Source organism: Coregonus lavaretus, assembly GCF_964263955.1.
Source record: "Coregonus lavaretus genome assembly, contig: HAP1_SCAFFOLD_584, whole genome shotgun sequence".
Lineage (NCBI taxonomy): Eukaryota > Metazoa > Chordata > Actinopteri > Salmoniformes > Salmonidae > Coregonus > Coregonus lavaretus.
This window is the reverse complement of record NW_028165063.1, coordinates 179,828-201,423: the sequence shown is the minus strand read 5'-3', so window position 1 is coordinate 201,423 and position 21,596 is coordinate 179,828. Positions and strand designations below refer to the sequence as shown.

Genomic DNA, 21,596 nt, shown 5'->3' with positions numbered 1-21,596 from the left:
CTACTAGGCTGACTCAGAGCTGTGGCTGGTATAACCTGTCTACTAGGCTGACTCAGATTTGTGGCTGGTATAACCTGGCTACTAGGCTGACTCAGAGCTGTGGCTGGTATAACCTGACTCAGAGCTGTGGCTGATATAACCTGACTACTAGGCTGACTCAGAGCTGTGTCTGGTATAACCTGTCTACTAGGCTGACTCAGAGCTGTGGCTGGTATAACCTGACTCAGAGCTGTGGCTGGTATAACCTGTCTACTAGGCTGACTCAGAGCTGTGGCTGGTATAACCTGTCTACTAGGCTGACTCAGATTTGTGGCTGGTATAACCTGACTACTAGGCTGACTCAGAGCTGTGTCTGGTATAACCTGTCTACTAGGCTGACTCAGAGCTGTGGCTGGTATAACCTGACTCAGAGCTGTGGCTGGTATAACCTGACTACTAGGCTGACTCAGAGCTGTGGCTGGTATAACCTGTCTACTAGGCTGACTCAGATTTGTGGCTGGTATAACCTGACTACTAGGCTGACTCAGAGCTGTGGCTGGTATAACCTGACTCAGAGCTGTGGCTGATATAACCTGACTACTAGGCTGACTCAGAGCTGTGTCTGGTATAACCTGTCTACTAGGCTGACTCAGAGCTGTGGCTGGTATAACCTGACTCAGAGCTGTGGCTGGTATAACCTGACTACTAGGCTGACTCAGAGCTGTGGCTGGTATAACCGGTCTACTAGGCTGACTCAGAGCTGTGGCTGGTATAACCGGTCTACTAGGCTGACTCAGAGCTGTGGCTGGTATAACCTGACTACTAGGCTGACTCAGAGCTGTGGCTGGTATAACCGGTCTACTAGGCTGACTCAGAGCTGTGGCTGGTATAACCTGACTACTAGGCTGACTCAGAGCTGTGTCTGGTATAACCTGACTACTAGGCTGACTCAGAGCTGTGGCTGGTATAACCTGACTACTAGGCTGACTCAGAGCTGTGTCTGGTATAACCTGACTCAGAGCTGTGGCTGGTATAACCTGACTACTAGGCTGACTCAGAGCTGTGGCTGGTATAACCTGACTACTAGGCTGACTCAGAGCTGTGGCTGATATAACACTTTCAGTTGTCACACTTCCTCTGGTTGTTCCTCTCTGTACATGTTCAGTCAGTCAGTCAGTCAGCCAGTCAGCCAGTCAGTCAGTCAGTCAGTCAGTCAGTCAGTCAGTCAGTCAGTCAGTCAGTCAGCCAGCCAGCCAGCCAGCCAGCCAGCCAGCCAGCCAGTCAGTCAGTCAGTCAGTCAGTCAGTCAGTCAGCCAGCCAGCCAGCCAGTCAGTCAGTCAGTCAGTCAGTCAGTCAGCCTGTTTGTGTGTGTGTGCTACATTGTGATGCTACAGCAGCACCAGAAAAGAGCTGCCTTTCCAACTGTTGTCGTGTCCGTCCGAAACCACGTCCCGTGTTTGTTTCCTGACTCGCCATATGTTTCCAATGGAAGGAAAGCAGACAGCCGGACACAGACCAAAATACACTAGGATGTGGACTAGTATTTTATCACACCTACGTAGCATACACTGGACACTGCATAGGAGGTGCTGCTGAGATCGCTATGCGCTCGTGCGCAGCTCCCCCGGGATTGGAGGGTAGAATAAATATTAGTCCTTGCAGAGAAGCACGAGATTGAACTTCACGTTCTAGAGTTTTCCCCTTTAGTTAACACTATCAACGTTTCCCTTTACTGTGGGAATTGTGCTCGAATCAACACAGTATTAGACACTTTCAATGTAACATACCGAAACAAAACGAACTATGCAAGACTCAGTATGCAAAACTACCTTTGCAATAGATTTTGTTGTAGGCAGAACGCATTGGAGTAGGATTCTATTGCATTGACAGGCACGACTCAGCGTACTCTACATTTACATTTTACATTTACGTCATTTAGCAGACGCTCTTATCCAGAGCGACTTACAGTTAGTACTCTACACAGACCGGTGCGGCCTAACCAAGATGCGCTTGTTTTGAGTTCAAAGCAAGAGCTGCATGTAGCCACGTGTGTACATTTGTTCATATTCTTTGCTAGTTAGTGAGTTATTAGTCCCGTTATAGATCCTTTGTAGTCAGCAATGGGGAGTGATTGTTTCCTACAAGAGCACAAAACTTGTACATTTCTAGACAGCTTTGAAAAGCGAGTCTGGTAAAGAGCTTTTTTGTTGTTGTATTTTGTTGTATTTTGAGACAGGCTTGAAGAAGCTAAGTAGCCAATAGGCAGAGGGTAGCATAATTTCTCTGATTCTCTGTAATAATGGTAAAGTGGTTTCTTGCATCAAACAAAACATTTTCAGTCACCTCCTTGTCTGACGGTGGATAAACAGGTTCATGTCAAGCCCTGCATGTGTTTTTCAAAAGTCATGGAATGTAGGTCTACATTGACTCAGAGCTATTGTAGGCTGCATGATAGAACAGCTAATTCCATGTTAAAATGTTATGGGATGCATTTGTTTTTGATGGTAGGCCATCCTGGTAGGCCTACATTATGATCAAATAGCCACAGTAGCCTAGTTGACCACTGTTAAAACTAACTTAAAGGGGTTACAGCCTCGGCTACATTTTAGAGGACCCCATCTTGGCTCTGTAGATACATTTGAGCATTTTTAAGCCAATTTCCTGCAATTCTACACATTTCTCCATGGAGCTGATAGAAAATGTTGCAGTTTTAATTTTAGTTTCCTGCAACGTTTTATTTTGCTCAAACATAATAACAAAATGCATACTGCTAAATTCCTTGTTTTGGAATGTTCAATTCTCACTGACTGTCTAGCTTTTATTTTGGTGATAGTTAGTTCTCAAAGATTATATTATTTAAAATATACACTGAGTGTACAGAACATTAGGAACACCTTCCTAATATTGAGTTACACCCCCTTTTGCCCTCAGAACAGCCTCAATTCGTTGGGGTATGGAATCTAGAAGGTGTCGAAAGCATTGTGTCTAGAACAGCAGTTTTGCAGTTCTAGACACAAACCGGTGTGCCTTGCTCCTACTACCATACCCCGTTCAAAGGCACTTAAATCTTTTGTCTTGCCCATTCACCCTCTGAATGGCACACACACAATCCATGTCTCAATTGTCTCAAGGCTTAAAAATCCTTCTTTAACCGGTCTACTCCCATTTGTCTACACTGATTGAAGTGGATTTAACAAGTGACATCAATAAGGGATCATATATTTCATCTGGATTCACCTGGTCAGTCTATGTCATGGAAAGAGCAGTGTAGGTCCATTATCTTTTCTACAGATGTTATATCTGGTTTTAGTCATTTAAGTTTACAATTCAATTGCTTTTCCATCTCCGAAAATTCATAAAACAAAAAACACTGTTTGGACTTAGGCGAATAGCTTAGGCAGCCTGCCCAAGAGACTACAATGGCAGAAAAATCCCTGCAATACACCGGTGTGTAGGCCACTGTGAAGCAGGAAGCAAAAAGAGAGCTTTCCATCCTCTCTGAAGCCCACGTCCTGGGAACTCTGTTGGGGGAATATCTAGGCTGCAGCCGGTTTCCTGCTCTGCTCCACAGCCTAGTACACTACAACACAAGCCACTCTGTCAGACTCAGTTCTGATGGCTACAGGCACATTGTTCACTTAGCGTAGCCTAGCGTCACGCTACATTGGAATGTGAGCTTCCAGAGTAGTTTAGGCCTCAGGGACTGTGAAGAGTCAATGTTACAGTAGGAAAATCTCCCTGATAAACATCAATGTACAGTATGGAGATAAGGATCTGAGGGTGTGTCCGTATCTCAGTGGTCTCGTCTTGCTAACGCAGCCCTCAAGCAGGATAATGAACCTAAAACCTTCGCTGCAAGAAGCACATTTGGCCTTAAGTAAGTAAACATTTCAAAGGCGTCAATTTGTACAAGTTGAGTTAATTGTAGACCGATGTGTGAGAAGAGCCGAAATCACTACTAAATTAATGTTTATCATTGCAGCTTAAAATGTTACGCTATAAACCACAAAACGTTTAGCGAGAGCTGGAAAGGCTCTTATTGTCAAGGTAACGCCTACAGCCGCTGTTACCACAAACCCCCACCTAGCGGTCACACCTCAGCTATACTGCCACTGTGAAACAATAAGGGAACCTCTCTAGTAGACTGTGCATTCTAACACTGAATCAATGAAACACCACAACAATGGCAAGTCATGTGACGTTCTGTCAAGACAATGGTCGGCAGGTCCTGTGTTAATATACACAAACCCTTGGACCCTGAAAAGGCCTGTTTCTCTACTAAGGAAGACGGCTACTTTTGGTCTCCGCACTACATTTATGTCAGTTAAGGCGGGGTTCCAAGGCCATTCTCACACCACGCTCCACCATCAGGAATATGTTCATTAGGAACTAAATGGAAGGAAACAGATTGAAACAAGGAGGGACTACCTGAACTTGTCCAATAAGAAACACTAATTTTCATTTTCCCGTTGCAAAACGTTTTTAAATGTTTACCGCTGTGTGCTTTATTGAACACAACCCAGACCATAATCTCCTTTAGGTGCCATTCAAGAGATGAACTATCAGACATTATGGATGTGTGTTTAACTACTCAGACTTGGGCTACAGGTCTCTTACACCATGTACAGGAACGACCGTGAGAAATCTAAAGGTAGCATGAAGCTTGCACATGGCATGCATCAACGGTGGACGGAAATAAGAACTCGTAGTCAAATGAGTGTGTCTACAAACGGGACTAATAGCCTTTAGCAACAGTGGTAGCCTGGAAGCGTGCGGTAGTCTCGCTTAACATAGATATGACAGAGTCCCTCTGCTCAAAATGTCTACAAATAGTGTCCCTTTAAATAAAGCCAGTCAGGCCTGTGTCTCTTCATATGTGAGCCAGTGTTTACTTGCTAGTCAACTCAACGACCCCAGGCTTTCTGCTCAGACTGCATCTGAAGATGGAGGATGAGGACTTTTCCACGCACAAATCAATATAAACGGGCATTTGAATAAATGATCAATAGTTTGTCCGAAGAGCTGGACATCATTTTAACACAATTATGAAATGGAAGAATGTCATGATCAGTTTGTTCACATACAGAGAGAGGAGCCAAAACACTGCCTACTTGGAGGACATAGGCTTGTTATTATAACTGACCAACATGTCTCAATTCAACCTCTTTGCCTTGAAACTGATTTTAATAATCATCCTGGAATCATCATTTTTGTTCAGCTGCAGAAAGGTGGCCCACCACAAGATGCCTGGCATTCCCACCATACCTTAATCATATCCATTAGAACAGGGCGTGTGCCGTCTAGATTGACATCATCATCAAACTTCCTTTCATTTCAAAATAGGGACTGAGGCTAACTGTGGATGAAAGATTCAGTCCCTGTAACTTCACGCAATAACAACCGTATTAAAACACTAAATGTAAACTTAACTGAGAAACTTGAAAAACGAGGCCCGCAGATTTTCCACAGAAAGCCTTGGTGTGCTTGATAAACAGGGCAGCCATAGAGGGCTGACAGTCAGTCTGGAGAGTAGTGAAGAAGCTGACAGTCAGTCTGGAGAGTAGTGAAGAAGCTGACAGTCAGTCTGGAGAGTAGTGAAGAAGCTGACAGTCAGTCTGGAGAGTAGTGAAGAAGCTGACAGTCAGTCTGGAGAGTAGTGAAGAAGCTGACAGTCAGTCTGGAGAGTAGTGAAGAAGAGAGTGTCACTCACCCTCTTTGGAACAGGTCCACGTTGTAGAACTTGTGGAGCTCAACAGAGAACTCCACCGTGGCCTGCACCTCACTCATCTTTGGCTTCAGAGGCAGACAGAGGAGGGCTTACATCATCTGGGACATTATGACCCCTGCGGAAGGAAGAGAGCACCCATGTGAGTTACCTGAGCTGATGTGAAGAGGAGTCATCATCACACGCTGGGCACAAATACAGGAACAACCTCGAGGCACAAGTCTTTCTCAGTTCACACTAGTAGAGAACTACAGTTGAGCATGCGTTCTCATCACACGCACTCGGGCGGTCAGGCACTCGGGCGGTCAGGCACTCGGGCGGTCACCTACCCACACACACGGTCATGCACACAGCGAAAGTAAAAGTAAAAATCACGCACACACACACACACACCTAGTCAACAGCAAACAAACGGTCGTACTTGGCTCAGCTGTTTCCAATAACAAGCACCGAACGCCCAATCCAAACAGACCCATGAGGGCTGCAACCAGCTGGGTCCTCTGCTTCAGATGTAAATAACATGTCTTTCCTAATTGGCTGGCAGCTCAGCCAAACATAGAGGGGGGGAGGGGCAGAGAGAGAGGGAAGAGAGAGAGAGTATGGGGGGGAAGGAACAGCTATGAATCATATGCTAAAATAGTCCTGAAATACTATATCAACTACCGGACAATATTAGAAATACACCAAGCACGTGACTACAGGTCTTAACTGAATTCAATAAACTGAATTCAATATTTTTGGCTCTCGACTTGATCAAGCCGAGTCTTAGGGACAGAGTAGAATTTAACCTAGTCTAAACACACACAGTTGGTACGAAGACCCAGACCCAGCCAACAGCAGATTCAACACAATGGAGCTGAAGAGAAATTGGCATTGCAAATCACCAGAAGCCCTTTAAATTAATAATGTGAGGAATGAATAAATGACAGTCCTGTAGAGCTAATGGTGACATGTTCCTGCCAATGAAAGCAGACTGGAGCTGGAGGGGGAAGATAATATGACTGGCTGCATATTTGAAGGAGCTAGATGGCTTAGATGTGACTGAACTAAAGAGACCTGTGCTGGGTTGTTTAGAAAACTCACAGGAAAGAGGCCAAGTAGGGCAGAGAGGGTACAGCTAGCAGGGTTGTTATGATATCTCACGCAACAGAAGCCTTGAATACAGACTGTTTAGATCTCTCTCTTAATCACTCTGCCTCTCTTCCTCCCACCAAGTCTGTCATGTTCTGTCTCTCTGACAGTCTCTACCTCTCTCTCCGTCTCTACCTCTCTCTCCGTCTCTACCTCTCTCTCCGTCTCTACCTCTCTCTCCGTCTCTACCTCTCTCTCCGTCTCTACCTCTCTCTCCGTCTCTACCTCTCTCTCCGTCTTCTACCTCTCTCTCTCTCCGTCTCTACCTCTCTCTCTCTCCGTCTCTACCTCTCTCTCTCTCCGTCTCTACCTCTCTCTCTCTCCGTCTCTACCTCTCTCTCTCTCCGTCTCTACCTCTCTCTCTCTCCGTCTCTACCTCTCTCTCTCTCCGTCTCTACCTCTCTCTCTCTCCGTCTCTACCTCTCTCTCTCTCCGTCTTCTACCTCTCTCTCCGTCTTCTACCTCTCTCTCCGTCTTCTACCTCTCTCTCCGTCTTCTACCTCTCTCTCCGTCTCTACCTCTCTCTCCGTCTCTACCTCTCTCTCTGTCCATTTCTCTCGTTCTCCTCTCCCCCCCTCTCTCTTTCACTCAGAGATGACGGAGGGAGACAAACAACATGACTGGCATGGTTTTCTCAGGCAGAGACCCAGAGAGACTCTTACGTATTCATATACAACCAAGGCAAGCCACCATACATAACAAGCGCTCCATCTTACAGCAAGGAATGCTGTAAATTATTGAGTGAAAATGCAGGGAATTTGGTTTAATCATATCAACACCGTATTCATAAAGCTTCCCCTCAGAGCAGGAGTGCTGATCTGGGACCAGTTTTGCATTTAAGAATATAATGAATGGACAGGGAGGACCTGATCCTAGATCAGCACTCTTTATTTTTGAACAGGCACAGAAATTATGGGATAGACGGACAAGAATATCACTGTCAGTAACAGTACCATCATCCATAGACAGGCTGCAAGAAAAAACAGACTGACTAGGTTACAGATCATATCAGTTGCATGGGTTTCCATAGTTTCCATAGCCAAGTCATAAAGTGGAAGTGCCGGGAGCAGCACATGTTAAAACCTGTTGCACATTTCTCTTATATGGGAAAACACCAGTACCTGCATGCTTCACAAAGCAAACTGCATTTAAATGGAGATGAAATGGCTCTGAAACAGGGCCACAGGCAGCGGTGCCTAGCCAACTTTAGTTATGTTTCTCAAGTGACTGAAAAGTTTCAGTTTGAGTAATCAAATCTGTTCCTTTATGTCCAAAATAGTTTGAAAACTTTGTGGTGGTGAACTGCTCCAAGTACCGTTGTAAAGCCTAGATCCACTTAGTCATGTCTACCAGTAGGGTCTACCTGTCCAGTAGGGTGTCTGCTTTGCAAATTAGTGTGACAAGCTGGTTTGGGCTACTGTTTGCATAGCCAGATTTGCATAACCAGCCATCCATTTACTAACTGAACACAAACAAGCAGAGTCAAATAACTGAGATTTAGCGACACAATCACAATTCACAACTGAAATGACACAATGATGCAAGACAATATAGCCTGGATCTAAGACAACATTACAGATTGTACTGATGAGGAAAGCCAACAGGGGAATGTAGCCTACTTAAGATAAACCGGAGAGTCACCCTTATAATCCTTCCCTCATAACTCACCATGATGCAGACTAGCACACATCTAGGTTCCAGTATAGTACAGTATACTTAGCAAGTATACATGTGCTTTTCTAACCAGCTGTGGTGCCACCCTGTTTCCTCCCTCTAAGTGCAGCTATGTGCACCCTGATTAATAATTAACATAATAATCTATGGAATTCACACTCCACTCCCTGGACTTTTGAAGCCTGCGCTCTTCCTGGAAGTTAAATGACTGTAGAGAAACAGTAAGCGCCATTCATGAATATGACATTTTCAGTTTATTTATCTTTGCCAAGCTAAACAACTTCGCTACCTGTGTCTGTGAATGCTCTCTGAGCATCTGAGACAATCATACCTGCAGTCTACCTGCCTCTTTTCCCAACCTAGTCACACTCTTGACAGTGAGTCTATGGGGATCCTTCAACATTGTGTAGGTAGCTAGCTAGCTAGTTACCCAACTGAACAGCAATAACATTTTGACAACTTACTGAGAAGAAATAGCCCAAGTCATGTCTGAGAAGAGGTATTACAACATGGTATAGCTAGTTAGCTAACGTTAACTGGTTACCTTCACTGATGGAACGTATGACAGTTCAGGGGAGAGTAACATTAATATCCCTAGGGCTAGGAGGGGCGTACTAATTAAGGGTTATCGTTCGGTAGTTTGTTAGCTATGTTACACAGACATAAAACACATACTTTATATGGGTCCTGTTGACTGAGAAACTTCAGTAGGCCTATTATTTACTCAAGAGTTTCACACGATCATTCTCAGATGTTGAAATATTCTCTGTACATCCCCTATTGCAAACAAGGACAGAATGAATCACCACACAAAATCTGGCTACCAAACTAGCTAGCTACCTAGCCAGTTTCTACCAGCAAAACGTCATAGCAAGATAACTAGTTAACTGGTTATTTGGGCAATATGTCAACTAACTAGCTAGCTGGGGTTTCTTCAGAAGAAACAGACAACTAGTTGAGTCAACAACGTAGTTAGCTAAATAACTAATGTGTTGGCTAGTTAGTTAGCTGTCAGTCTTACCACAACGCTAACTAGCTAACGTTACATTACTAGTTTTTCACTTTGCAGTAACTAGCTAACCGTCCTTACCTAGCTAGCCAGCACGATAACTTTAAACTCGTAACTAGCTAACTAGCTAATCTTTCAAGCAGTAAAGCACCAGCCAATGACTTTATTTCACACATCTGCGCTGTAACGTTACCGTTATCTAGTAGGTAGCTACATTAGCTAGCTCGTTGGCGCGTTGATCTACTCACCAGACTCAACAGAGGGGTTCGACGACAGATTATCACTTCTTGTGATAGTATTTTGTCTTTTAACTATGACAAAACAGCATTAAGCCGACTTCAAAACCCAAACGGGACAACGACATGGGTAGTCAATCCAGTCGCTTGATTTTGCACACAGCTTCGGAAGCCTGGCAAGGCTAGCGACGTTTGGTTTGAAAAAAAGGAAAACAGTGGAGGCGGCCGCGCACGTTCTCGAACATAAAAACTGCGCAGTTGACGCGCAGATCCAGTCAAGTGGTACTGTGCGTCCCTGCTGGTGACTCTTTTGGTGCTTTCAAGACAACTGGGAACTCGGAAATAACCGATGTCAAATCATGACGTCGGGTGATCTTCAAGTCGGAAAGTCAGAGCTCTAGAAAGATGCCCGAATTTCCGACTTGGAATTCCGAGTTGGATGACCGTTTAATTAAAAATATTGTTCCCTGTCGGAGCTCGTTTTTTCACGAGTTCCCAGTTGTCGTGAACGTGGCATTAGCACACCATCCCATTTTCACAGCACTCAGCAGCTTCTCATTGACATAAACTCTTTAACTTTCTAACTTCTGCAGTAGGCTCCCCTCCCCCTCTGGAGCCTAGCAGGCTAACCTATGAGCAAAGACAGACTTTATGGGTCATAAACTGGCCCTTCACACCTCTGGCCCTATACAAACCGATTGGTTGCTAGGGCTCATGGTTGCCAGGGGCTTTATCACACAGTGGGGTCAGCCAATCACATCTTGGTTTCCAGATCCCCAATTCCTGCCTCTCCCTCTCAGTCTCCTTCAAGCAGCCACAGAGAGACCAGCAAGCTGTCTCTGACCTGCACAACAACAACTGGTCTCGCTCATATCTCTTCGGACATGTGGGATGGTGTGCTTGCACAAAGTGATTGTGTAACATGTGTATCGTTATTGTTTGTTGTTCTTTATAGTTTTTACTATTGCCTATTGCATTCTGCCTCTGTGTATATCGTTGGTAGCATATCCATTTAGACAGTCCTTTATTACCATTGTCATTGCTCTGGTCCCGTGTGGCTCACTTGGTAGCGCATGGCACTTGCAACGCCAGGGTTGTGGGTTCGATTCCCACGGGGGACAACTATGAAAATGTATGTACTCACTAATGTAAGTCGCTCTGGATAAGAGCGTCTACTAAATGACTAAAATGTAAATATATTGTGCTATTGTATGTCCAGTGTATTCATTAACCCTGTTTTCTGTACACAAAGACTACCATTCCTCTACTGTTCCATGTACATTTCATCTGTGTGTGTGTAAATAAAGTATCCTAGTGTGTAACTCTGAGGTTGCCTTATTCCCCTCTTACTGGGGGAGGTCAAAGATCAGTCCAAATGGAGAGTCCTCTCTTTCAGGTACCATAGAGAATGATAGTGAACTCTAGTGCCTAAAAGCCTGTTTTAGCATGGGCAGGGTCATTGAGGACTTTCAACATTTAAGTAATCTACTGGGTGGGACTTCCTATGTGTTGAGGTAGGATCACACAATGCCATCCAGGTCATCAGGAGTGATCAGCCAATGAATTATACCTGTGAGCAAACATTCCATACCTGCAGGTGGCAGTAAGTCGCCAACCTGGCCTTTATACAGTAGCTGCAAAATACACTCCAGGTGGCAATATGCACACTTTCAGTTTGTTTACCAACTCATAGAAAATGGATAACTTCAAAATGGAGATCACAGACGCCATAATGGGACAGATACAAAGAACAGTCCTCTATCATTCTCAATGAGAGGTACTTGTTATGACTGATATGACAGACACAACTCAGATTCCTCACTGATTGAGTTTAGATGGATTGCTTGGTCCGCCCCTCCCATCTGGATATGGTTGGAGATGAGGCATTGCAGGGTAAATGCTAAACCATCTTTTATAACTACTATCTACTATAGTGGTTGAGGGGGAACTGGCAGAACGGGGCTTGAACCAGTGACCCTGTGGGACGGCGACCACATGTGCCATAAAAGCCCTGGCCTCTTTGCAGAGGCAGACATTCAGTAGTCTTCAGACTACTCTCTGACACCTATTGGATACTGTGAAAAAGGAATGATGCAACTCCAATAGAGCTCTGTAATGTTATAGTGTAAACCAGCGGCAGACAACCCTGGTCCTGGAGGGCCGCAGATACTTCATGTTTTTGATTAAACCAACCTGGAAGTGTGAACCTATGGTGTGAACTGTGTGGAAATGTTTCAGTCAGGCTCGTATGGGAACAGATCACAGAGAATGAAGAGGACAGAAATATTGGGAATACTGACTGTGCAAATAGGTCACCAGAGAGGGGTGAGGGTGGTGTGGGTGGGGCTTGTCCATCATAACATACCACCAAATGTCATGTGGATTCTGTTGATCCATTTTCCTCCTTGAATACATGCTCAGTATTAGTTACATTATGTTTGGGACTACTACATGCCATCTACCATCCGACTGACGATTAGTCGTCATGATAATCAATGGTTTTGATCAATCTCATGTGACAGGGAGAAGGTTTGCAAACTTTTTTATAGAGATGAGGTCTTCTGATACTGAAATAACTAAATAACTAAACATTAAGACAACACAGGTTCTTTCCCATCAGGGATGGAGCATAGGACAATGGCATTATAACCACTAGGAGATAAACATGCAAAGCACACAATATCGTTAGTGCTACACTCAGTAATGCCTCTGTACCATTTCATATGTCAATGCACTGCACAGAGGCATTCCTGACGGGCAGGCCCCAGGTGGTGATGGTTGGTAACAATACCTCCGCCACGCTGACCCTCAACACGGGGGCCTCCCAGGGATGTGGGCTCAGCCCCCTCCTGTACTCCCTGTTCACCCATGACTGCGTGGCCACACACGACTCCAACACCATCATTAAGTTTGCAGACAACACGATGGTGGCTGATCGCCAATGGCAACGGGACAGCTTACATAGTGGAGGTTAGAGCCCTGGCAGTGTGGTGCCAGGATAACAGCTTCTCCCTCAACGTAAGCAAAACCAAGGAGCTGATCGTGGACTACAGGAGACAGGGGGGGTGTCACCCTCATCTGCATCGACGGGGCTGCAGTGGAGAAGGTCAAAAGTTCCTCAACGTGCACATCACCAAGGACCTAACATGGACCCATCACACCAACACCGTGGTTAAGAAGACGCAATAGCTCCTCTCCAACTTCAGGCAACTGAAGAAATTTGACATGGCCCCTCTGGAACTTCTATAGCATCTTGTCTGGTTGCATCACCGCCTGGTATGGCAACTGCACCGCCCTCAACCGCAAGGCGCTACAGAGGGTGGTGCGTACTGCCCAACACATCACTGGGGATGAGCTCCCTGCCCTCCAGGACATTTACACAAGGCGGTGTCTGAGGAAGGCCCGGAAGATCGCCAAGGACTCCAGTCACCCCAATCACGGACTGTTCAACATGTTACCATCTGGCAAACATGTCGGAGCATTGGGTCTCGGTCCAACAGGCTCCATCAGACTGTTGAGCAACTAAGCCTAGCTGTCTATCTGCTCAGAGACTATTTGCCCTGACTCTCCATACATCCATCCATTACACAGAAGCTCACACACACACACACACAAACACACACACACACATACACACACACACACACACACACACACACACACACACACACACACACACACACACACACACACACACACACACACACACACACACACACACACACAGTCAACGCTGCTGTTTCTATACTGTTTATTCACTTACACGACCAAGAAACTATTCACTTTATATTTGTAAATACAGTCATACTTGACATAGTACATTCATAATTTATACTGTATATCCTATTGTGTACATACCTGTTTTATTACTATGCATATTACTACTTGTTATTCTTGATTTGACTTTGGATTATTATGGATATTCATATTGTACTGCACTGTTGAAGAAGCTTGAAAGAAAGCATTTCGCTTCACCTTTTATACCTGCTGTAAACGGTGTAAGTGACAAATACACGTAGATTTGATTTAATATGGGGCACTAACCCTAGTACAGTGTTTAACCACTGACCTGACCCACCCTCCACCACTGGATGACAACAGAGAACAGTATAAGACACGCCTCAAAGGACTCCTCAGTTTGCCAGTCTTACCAGAGGTGTTATTTTGTAGGGTCTTCTTGTTCCTCACACAGCTGGGACCTGTGGACAGGTTTTTACCAACAAATACCCCTCTAAAGGCCTACTAAATGGGTGGATTCAAAAGGTAAACATTTACTGATTGATTGATGTATGTAGATATTGCTTTGCATAAGATATGCATGCTGCTGTTATACAGTCATTCATTTATTAAAGTTCACAGACTAGGCTATACATTTTGAACTGAATTGCAGATCTGTAGATCAGGGCTCTCCAACCCTGTTCCTGGAGAGCTACCCTACTGTAGGCTTTTGCTCCAACCCCAGTTGTAACTAACCTGATTCATCTTATCAACCGGCTAATGATTAAAATCAGGTGCACTAGATTAGGTTCGGAGTAACAAACGTACAGGACGGTAGCTCTCCAGGAAGACGGTTGGACGGTAGCTCTCCAGGAAGACGGTTGGACGGTAGCTCTCCAGGAAGACGGTTGGACGGTAGCTCTCCAGGAAGACGGTTGGAGAGGATTTGCTGTCCATGATATAGGATTCTATATATTCTATTCTGGTACAAAGAGGGCTAATTCATCTGCTAATATCTGTGTTCCTAACATCTGTGATGACATTATATTTGTAATTTAGGGAGGTCCTCCTCTACTTATTATGCTATGTGATCCCACAATGCCTCTGCACAGGCCTTCACTCGCAGAGTAAGTATTGTTTAATACTCTGCAGAAGACATACAGACAATAGGGTAGTGCATTTAAATATCTTCTTAAACCCTGGCACAAGCTGAATTTGTAGACTATGTAAATTCACAATATATGATGATGTCACTCTTGGACAGTTATTACTGAAATGAATGTCTTACATTGTTGCCTTGGAGATGTTACTAAAGATGGGAAGTCAGGAATGAGGGATGCTGATGATGACGATAATGATGATGATGATGGTGGTAATCTAATTTCAACATTTCATGATGGTAAGAAACTGATTGATACAATGGTGCAGCTAGGTAGGACTCCATCAGTGAGCCAGGCTGTCCAGTCTAGAGCCCGGGTGTTAGGCTTAACAGGAAACAACCAACACTCAGAGATAATATTTATTCAGTGCTCACAGCAGGGGTACGTACAGCAGTGCAGCAGCTTTTCAAACACTGGATGATTGGATGGGTGATTGGATGTCTATCCACGCACTGTAATCACTGCACTGGCAGCTCCTTTCAGTGTGAAGGTTAGGCTACAAGGCAATCAGCACTGGTGCAGGCTAGGAAGGAGGTGGCACTTGGATGTGCACACACACATATGCATGCACCACACACACACACACACACACACAAAGATGCACATATCCTACTTCAGCCAAGACAAGTCAGTATGTCTCTTCCCCTTTACAGGGGTGTCTTTTTCCTCTGGAGCTGGCATTCAAACTGAGCAAGGCCTGTGTCCTCTGATTAATGTCGGAGAGGATCGTTTCCCAGGTGAAAGTTCAAACTACTGAGGGCAAAACAACAATTCAAAAAACAAATTAAAACTATCCACGTCAACAAGTATCCTTACTGTACTTTATCCTACCAACAGGTTTTTATATCATGTCCCAGTTTCACATTGCTGAGCTGGCCAGAAGAGGAATAGTTAAAAAGGTGGCTGGATCAACCTCTCAGCATGTTGCCTACAAAATAGGGCCAGCATTCAACTTCAGAATTAACACAAGGTAAGTAGGACCGATCCAGTGGCGGCTAGTGCTGTAGATGTAATGTATTTTTGTATGTTTTGTATAATTCTTTATTTATTCAGGGAAAACCCATTGAGACCACGGTGCCCTGATCACAGCAATACAACAACCAATACAATGTAAAACAAAACAGCAATCAACACAAAACACAACATTTATGAAAAACAGTTACAGTCCTCAGCTACTAGCTATTCAATTAACACTCTAAACTGCCCGAGCGGCACCAGAACATCTCATTGTAAACAAGCTTTGTAAACAAAAGGGGAATAGTGTAGTGATCTACGGGACTTTAATGAGGACCAGCCGACCTTCTGATACAGGATGCAGTGGTGAGTATTACAACTGTCCCCTGTGATAAAGCGAAGGGCGCTATGGTAGATGGCATCCACAGGTTTAAGAGGAGTTAGTGGCTGCTTGTTGCATTCTGGTATTGTGTCACCATAGTCAAGAACTGGCAGGAAAGTCGACTGTACAATCTGCTTCCTGCTGTTTAGGGAGTGACAAAGCTCTATTTCTAAAAAAGAAGCCCACTTTAAATCTTAGCTTTTTAACAAGCTCATCAGTATGTTTTGTAAACGTTAAATCCTTGTCAATCCAAAAGCCCAGATATTTATAGGCAGGAACCCGATCGATGGGAGAACCATTCAATTCATAAATATATAGTCCATCTGAAAAAAAAAGGTGTGAGAATTAGAGAAAAACATATATTTAGTATTGCCCACATTAAGTACAACTTTTAAACCAACCAGGGCATTTTGTAAGGCAACAAAGTCAGATTGCAGCTCTAACAACGCCTAGTCAACAGCTGGGGCAATGGCATACATAACAGGATCGTCTGCATACAGCTGAATATCAAAAGTTTGAACAGATAGACCGATATTATTTATATAAATAGTAAAGAGAACAGGTCCCAATACGACCCCTGTGGTACACCTTTCGTACTATCCAGGAACCTAGACTTGACACCATCAGAAATCCCACATTGTGTCCTGTCTGACAGATCATTCTAAAACCACTTGCAAGAAGCCTGATCCAGGCCTATTTCAGTCAACCTTTGAAGAAGAATGTGATGGTCAACAGTGTCAAAGGACTTGGAAAGGTCTATAAATAAGGCAGCACAATTATTTTCATGATCCAAGCTATTTAACACATAATCTAAAATGAGCGTAGCAGCTGAAACGATGCTACAGTATGACAAGGTCTAAAACCGGATTGGTGCACATTAAGAATTAGAATGAGAAGTTAAATAAGTTCTTAGCTGACAGTTGGCCAGGGAACGTAAAACTTTGGAAAGGCAAGATAATTTGGAGATTGGACAGTATTTATCTAAGTCAGAGGGATCTACTCCTTTATGTAAGGGGAGGACATGTTCCACTTTCCAGATCTTAGGGAAAACACCAGAAACAATTGTCAAATTAAAGACATACTGTAGGTCAGGGATCATCAACTAGATTCAGCCTCGGGCTGATATTTTATTGAGTGGATGGTCGGGGGCCGGAGCATAATTACATATAATTTGTAGACTGCAAATTGACCGCAAGAAGCCCAAACAGATATAATGTTTGACTAAAACAAAATCATTTCAAACCTTGCTTACATTTGTATACGATCACGTTGTGTCTCTCTATTATGTGTGGGAATACTTGGAAACAGATTTCTTAACTTAAAATCACTTGGAGCTGATTTCCTGGTGTTTTTTTTATTGTTTTTTTTACAGTCTTTTATGTCCATCAATGAAAATTCCACACCCCAAAAAAAGTACAAACATTTTCTTTTGCTCAGTACTTAGAGGGGCAAATAAAACCACCCACGGACCAAATTCGGCCCGCGGGCCGTCAGTTGGGGAACCCTGCTGTAGGTCAACTCTTCTGCAATAATTGGCCAGAGAGCTGCAGTATTGGTGAACACTACCATCTACCGGTCATGTTTGGTACTGTCCCTGTCCATGGTGCTGAATCAGGGAAACTCACAGGACAGTGCAGTGTCTTATCCGGAGCGATTTACAGGAGCAATTAGGGTTAAGTGCATTGCTCAAGGGCACATCGACAGATTTTTTACCTAGTTGGCTCGAACCAGCGACCTTTCGGTTACTGGCCCAACGCTCTTAACCGCTGGGCTACCTGCCGCACTAATAGGCTACATAAAGGTCCACTGCTCTCATGAAGGTCCCCTGCTCCCTTTAGGATAATTATACATTGTTTTAGCTATAGCATCACTTCTGTATAATTGAACTACAATTATATACACTTTTTTGTAAATTACTCTAGACTCGATGTGTAAAGCATGTAGATGAATAGACAACTAGGCCTTAACATCTAGGCCTACTATAAGCATGGCGGTATTAGCATTGGCGATATTAGCCAACATATCAAAGGCATATATGTTCAAGATAAGTGACTATCTCTCTCCATGTTTCAGATCAGCATATCCCCTTGGACTACCGGAGGAATTTGTGTTTGCGACAGTTTTACGAATGAACGGCAGTACCATAACCAAGAACTGGAATATTTGGCAAATGCAAGATTTGAAAGGCGAAGAGCAGCTTGCCGTTAGTCTGAACGGAGAATCACTGTCTCTTGAATTCACCTTCACAACATTGAATAAAACACGAGAGACGGCCGTTTTCCCTTTCCTACCGTTCCTCTTCAACTCTCAATGGCACAATATCTTACTGAAAGTCAGCAAGCGTTCTGTTACTCTGTTTGTGAATTGCATTATGGTGGACTCTCAGAACACACCCAAGAGAGGTATAGTCAACCTGGATGGATACACGTTGATTGGAAAGCTGAAGGATAACCCCGTTTTAGCAGTGCCAGTAAGTTTATTGTTTTGTAAACTTGCACTTAGCCTTCTTTCAAAGGCCAGTCCTATGGCAAGTACAAGAGGTCTGGGACTTTAAGGCACAAGAGTTGGTGCGCTTGTCAAGTAACCGCATGCCCACTCCAAATATTCAAACATAATTTTGGGGGCATACACTCTAGCCTACATTGGAGAGTTTTACTGTAAATGACCGACTCCGAGAGTGACTGTTGAGCTGAATGCGGCCTATGTGGAATGCGTGGCGCTCCGCCCTGTCAATTTCTACATATAAGTGGGAATTGTAACACAGAGGTTCTAGTCCAGAAGATGACCCGGCTGCGCCTAGGGAAGGCCAGGAACAGTTTCTATGATGACACCGCAATATTATAGGGAGATGTTTGTAAAAGTCCGCGTAATGTCCCGCGTAATTGCCCTTTGATAATAATTGCCCAAGTGATTTGGGATGTCTTTTTGGAATTCTTTATCATCAGGCCTGTTCACTCTATTCGTGGTCACAATAAAGAGACATTAATAACAATACAGTCATTAGTTATCTTACTCTTAGGGGCAAATTAGTATGATTTGTTGAGAATCAAGCATGTGATGTGCGTAAATTGAGGACTAGGCCTACATAATGGTTTATCAGATTGAGGATTGGTGATGATAACTAGTGATTTAAGGGTCAATATTTTGTCAATTATATTATATATAGGTTGTGAATGTGACGTATGTCAGAGTGATTATTATTTTTGTATTTATTTTTCAGTTTGAGCTCCAGTCGATGCTCATTCATTGTAATGTGAGGCGTCCACAGACCTGCAATGACCTACCAGCCACGACATGGGTAAGAACCATTGACAAAATAGACTGCAACCATGGTCAAATTACCAAACTAAATTATCAAAATACCCAGTACAGAGGCTGGTATTATCTAGTCCAGGCAACCATTGTAAATAAACAACATGAAAAATGAGCACTAAACAGGTGGGTCAATAAATCCCAAGCCATTTAAATCGCCCGCTATTATTTTCCATTCGCCCTCTGTACCCTTAACAACCCCTCCCAGTCTGTTCCCGTGCGCCGCCCGTGAATTCTGCCAATCACTTCCTATAACTAAGCAGGTCATGAATATGCATAAGGCTTTGATGCCTATGGTACCTCTGGAGTTTCAGTTGGTAGAAACGGATTCAGTTGGGTTACTTTTTTGTCGGGGGGTCCTTCAACCCAACTCATCCAAGAAAAAGGAAACATTTTTTACTCTTTCTTGCCGTCCGGGAGAGGGAAGAGCAGGAGAACATGGCTCGCGGGCCACTTTTTTGGGTACTTTTGCTGCAGATTGTCATAATTTGCTCCGCACAAGTAAGTCCTTATCTGTGTACCTCTGCTTTCAGGTTGATGACGCAGAACTGCAGGTGAGTGTATCTACATTATGTTATTCTCATGGATTTATTGATGTGGAATCAACTAGCAAGAATGTCCAGATCATAGTTGGTCTAGTCATGCAAGTTGAAGTTGTTCTATAGGAAACACTGAAACAAAACAAAGGATGATCATTTCATTTTTCTAACTGGGTGACTGTGACTGAGAATGTAGTATTTATTTACATCATGTACTCCGTGGGTACACACTGGTTGAATTAACGCTGTTTCCACATCATTTAAATTAAATTACGATTATTTCAATTATTTTGCTTTGCTATGACAGTTATGCACCTGTTATTTCTTAAATTAATTATTATTGGCTAAGCCTAAAAGAGACTTCTGCTTCTCCTTCATTTTCAGACATACAGTATGTCCCATGCATACAGATAGATGTATGTTCATTATGTATAGCAATAATATCCATAGCTGATTGCATTGTTTGACCGTCTCTTTGTCCAGAGGGCCTCAGGACCAGTCGGCCCTCCAGGACCCGCAGGTGTCCCAGGAATTGATGGTGTCGCTGTAAGTTCTCTCATCTATTAACTTTCATTATCTTCCGAATGATAAGAGCATTATCACAACTCATGTTCATAATTGATTTGTAAGATGGGACGAGCCCACCTCATGTCACTATCACAATCATCCAACACGTTCATAATTATGCAATTATGTGATTTGTATGGTGGGTGAGCCCAACCCCTTTTACAACCATAATCAGCTGCATGCTGAAGAGTTGGAATTAGACCAATTATGTATAAACACATATGTATACATATGTGAATATATATATTTATATATTTATCTGTGAATTTCACATGTAGGCCTTTTTCTATTTCAGGGTGAGAGGGGAGAGGACGGAGAGGACGGCCCTGCTGTAAATATCAACTTTTCATTGTTTTTTATTATTAACAAAATACTATGTCATTATCATCTAGTAACTATGATGTATTTTACTGTCTGCTGTTGTTGTTGTATATTGTGGTTTTGTTGTGTTGTTAGGGTCCTGATGGAGATGCAGGTAAACTAGGCTCAGCGGGGTTGCCAGGCGAGCCCGGGGCTGATGTGAGTATCCTATTTCAAATCATTCATCCTCTGCCTTCAATTTCCTGTTTGTCATCATTGGCACCTTTTTGTCATATTTGATGATAGTAATAGTGAACTAGTCATGATGATTGTCCTACTCAGGTTATAGCAGCAGTACAGTAGCTAGGGGCTGGAACTTCTCAATATGTGCACCTTCTACCCTTAAAAATATGTTATTGCTTTATCAACGTGTGGAAGTGGTGGTGATGACCCCTTCTTTACCCAAGAGAGGAGCCAATCAATCTTTACACAAGAGAGGAACCAATCAATCTTTACCCAAGAGAGGAGCCAATCAATCTTTACTCAAGAGAGGAGCCAATCAGAGAAAAATTTGAAGAATTCTCAAACAGACCAAAGAAAAGGCTAAGAATCTGACAGTTTCCTTTGTAACACAACATTCTTTTTGTTCAGGCAGAGAGAAGGACGGCCTGAACTTAATTAACTGTAGCTTCCATCCAAATTGGAGGGGGAAAAGAGGGTTAGGAAAACACTCCTAGGATAGAATAGTTTGTACTAATATCCTAAAGCATACTATCATGTGTACATGGTCCATGTATCACTTTGTACATAGTTTGCATTTCAGTCACAATTATGCTATAGGTTCACAAAGTGACGGTAATAGGTGTATAGAGTCTGAACAAAGGCATATGGATGAGATATCAAAGTGGATG

At 43.6% G+C, this 21,596-nt stretch overlaps 2 protein-coding genes across 2 annotated transcripts in view; both read left to right on the top strand.

The window, feature by feature from the left end:
* The window catches only part of LOC311116327 (uncharacterized protein), a gene marked incomplete at both ends in the record, with an annotated part of 39,967 nt that extends 36,107 nt beyond the window's left edge, over positions 1 to 3,860 (top strand). The window contains one exon of the mRNA XM_084191420.1: positions 3,799 to 3,860. Coding sequence (XP_084047546.1) covers positions 3,799 to 3,860 — 62 coding nt within the window. The remainder of the gene's footprint in view (positions 1 to 3,798) is intronic.
* An 8,623-nt stretch (positions 3,861 to 12,483) lies between these two features.
* Positions 12,484 to 21,596, top strand: part of LOC311116326 (uncharacterized protein) — a gene marked incomplete at both ends in the record, with an annotated part of 35,490 nt that continues 26,377 nt past the window's right edge. Inside the window, 8 exons of the mRNA XM_084191419.1 lie at positions 12,484 to 12,586; positions 15,469 to 15,601; positions 18,041 to 18,437; positions 19,188 to 19,265; positions 19,813 to 19,833; positions 20,302 to 20,364; positions 20,681 to 20,716; positions 20,842 to 20,904. Coding sequence (XP_084047545.1) covers positions 12,484 to 12,586; positions 15,469 to 15,601; positions 18,041 to 18,437; positions 19,188 to 19,265; positions 19,813 to 19,833; positions 20,302 to 20,364; positions 20,681 to 20,716; positions 20,842 to 20,904 — 894 coding nt within the window. The remainder of the gene's footprint in view (positions 12,587 to 15,468; positions 15,602 to 18,040; positions 18,438 to 19,187; positions 19,266 to 19,812; positions 19,834 to 20,301; positions 20,365 to 20,680; positions 20,717 to 20,841; positions 20,905 to 21,596) is intronic.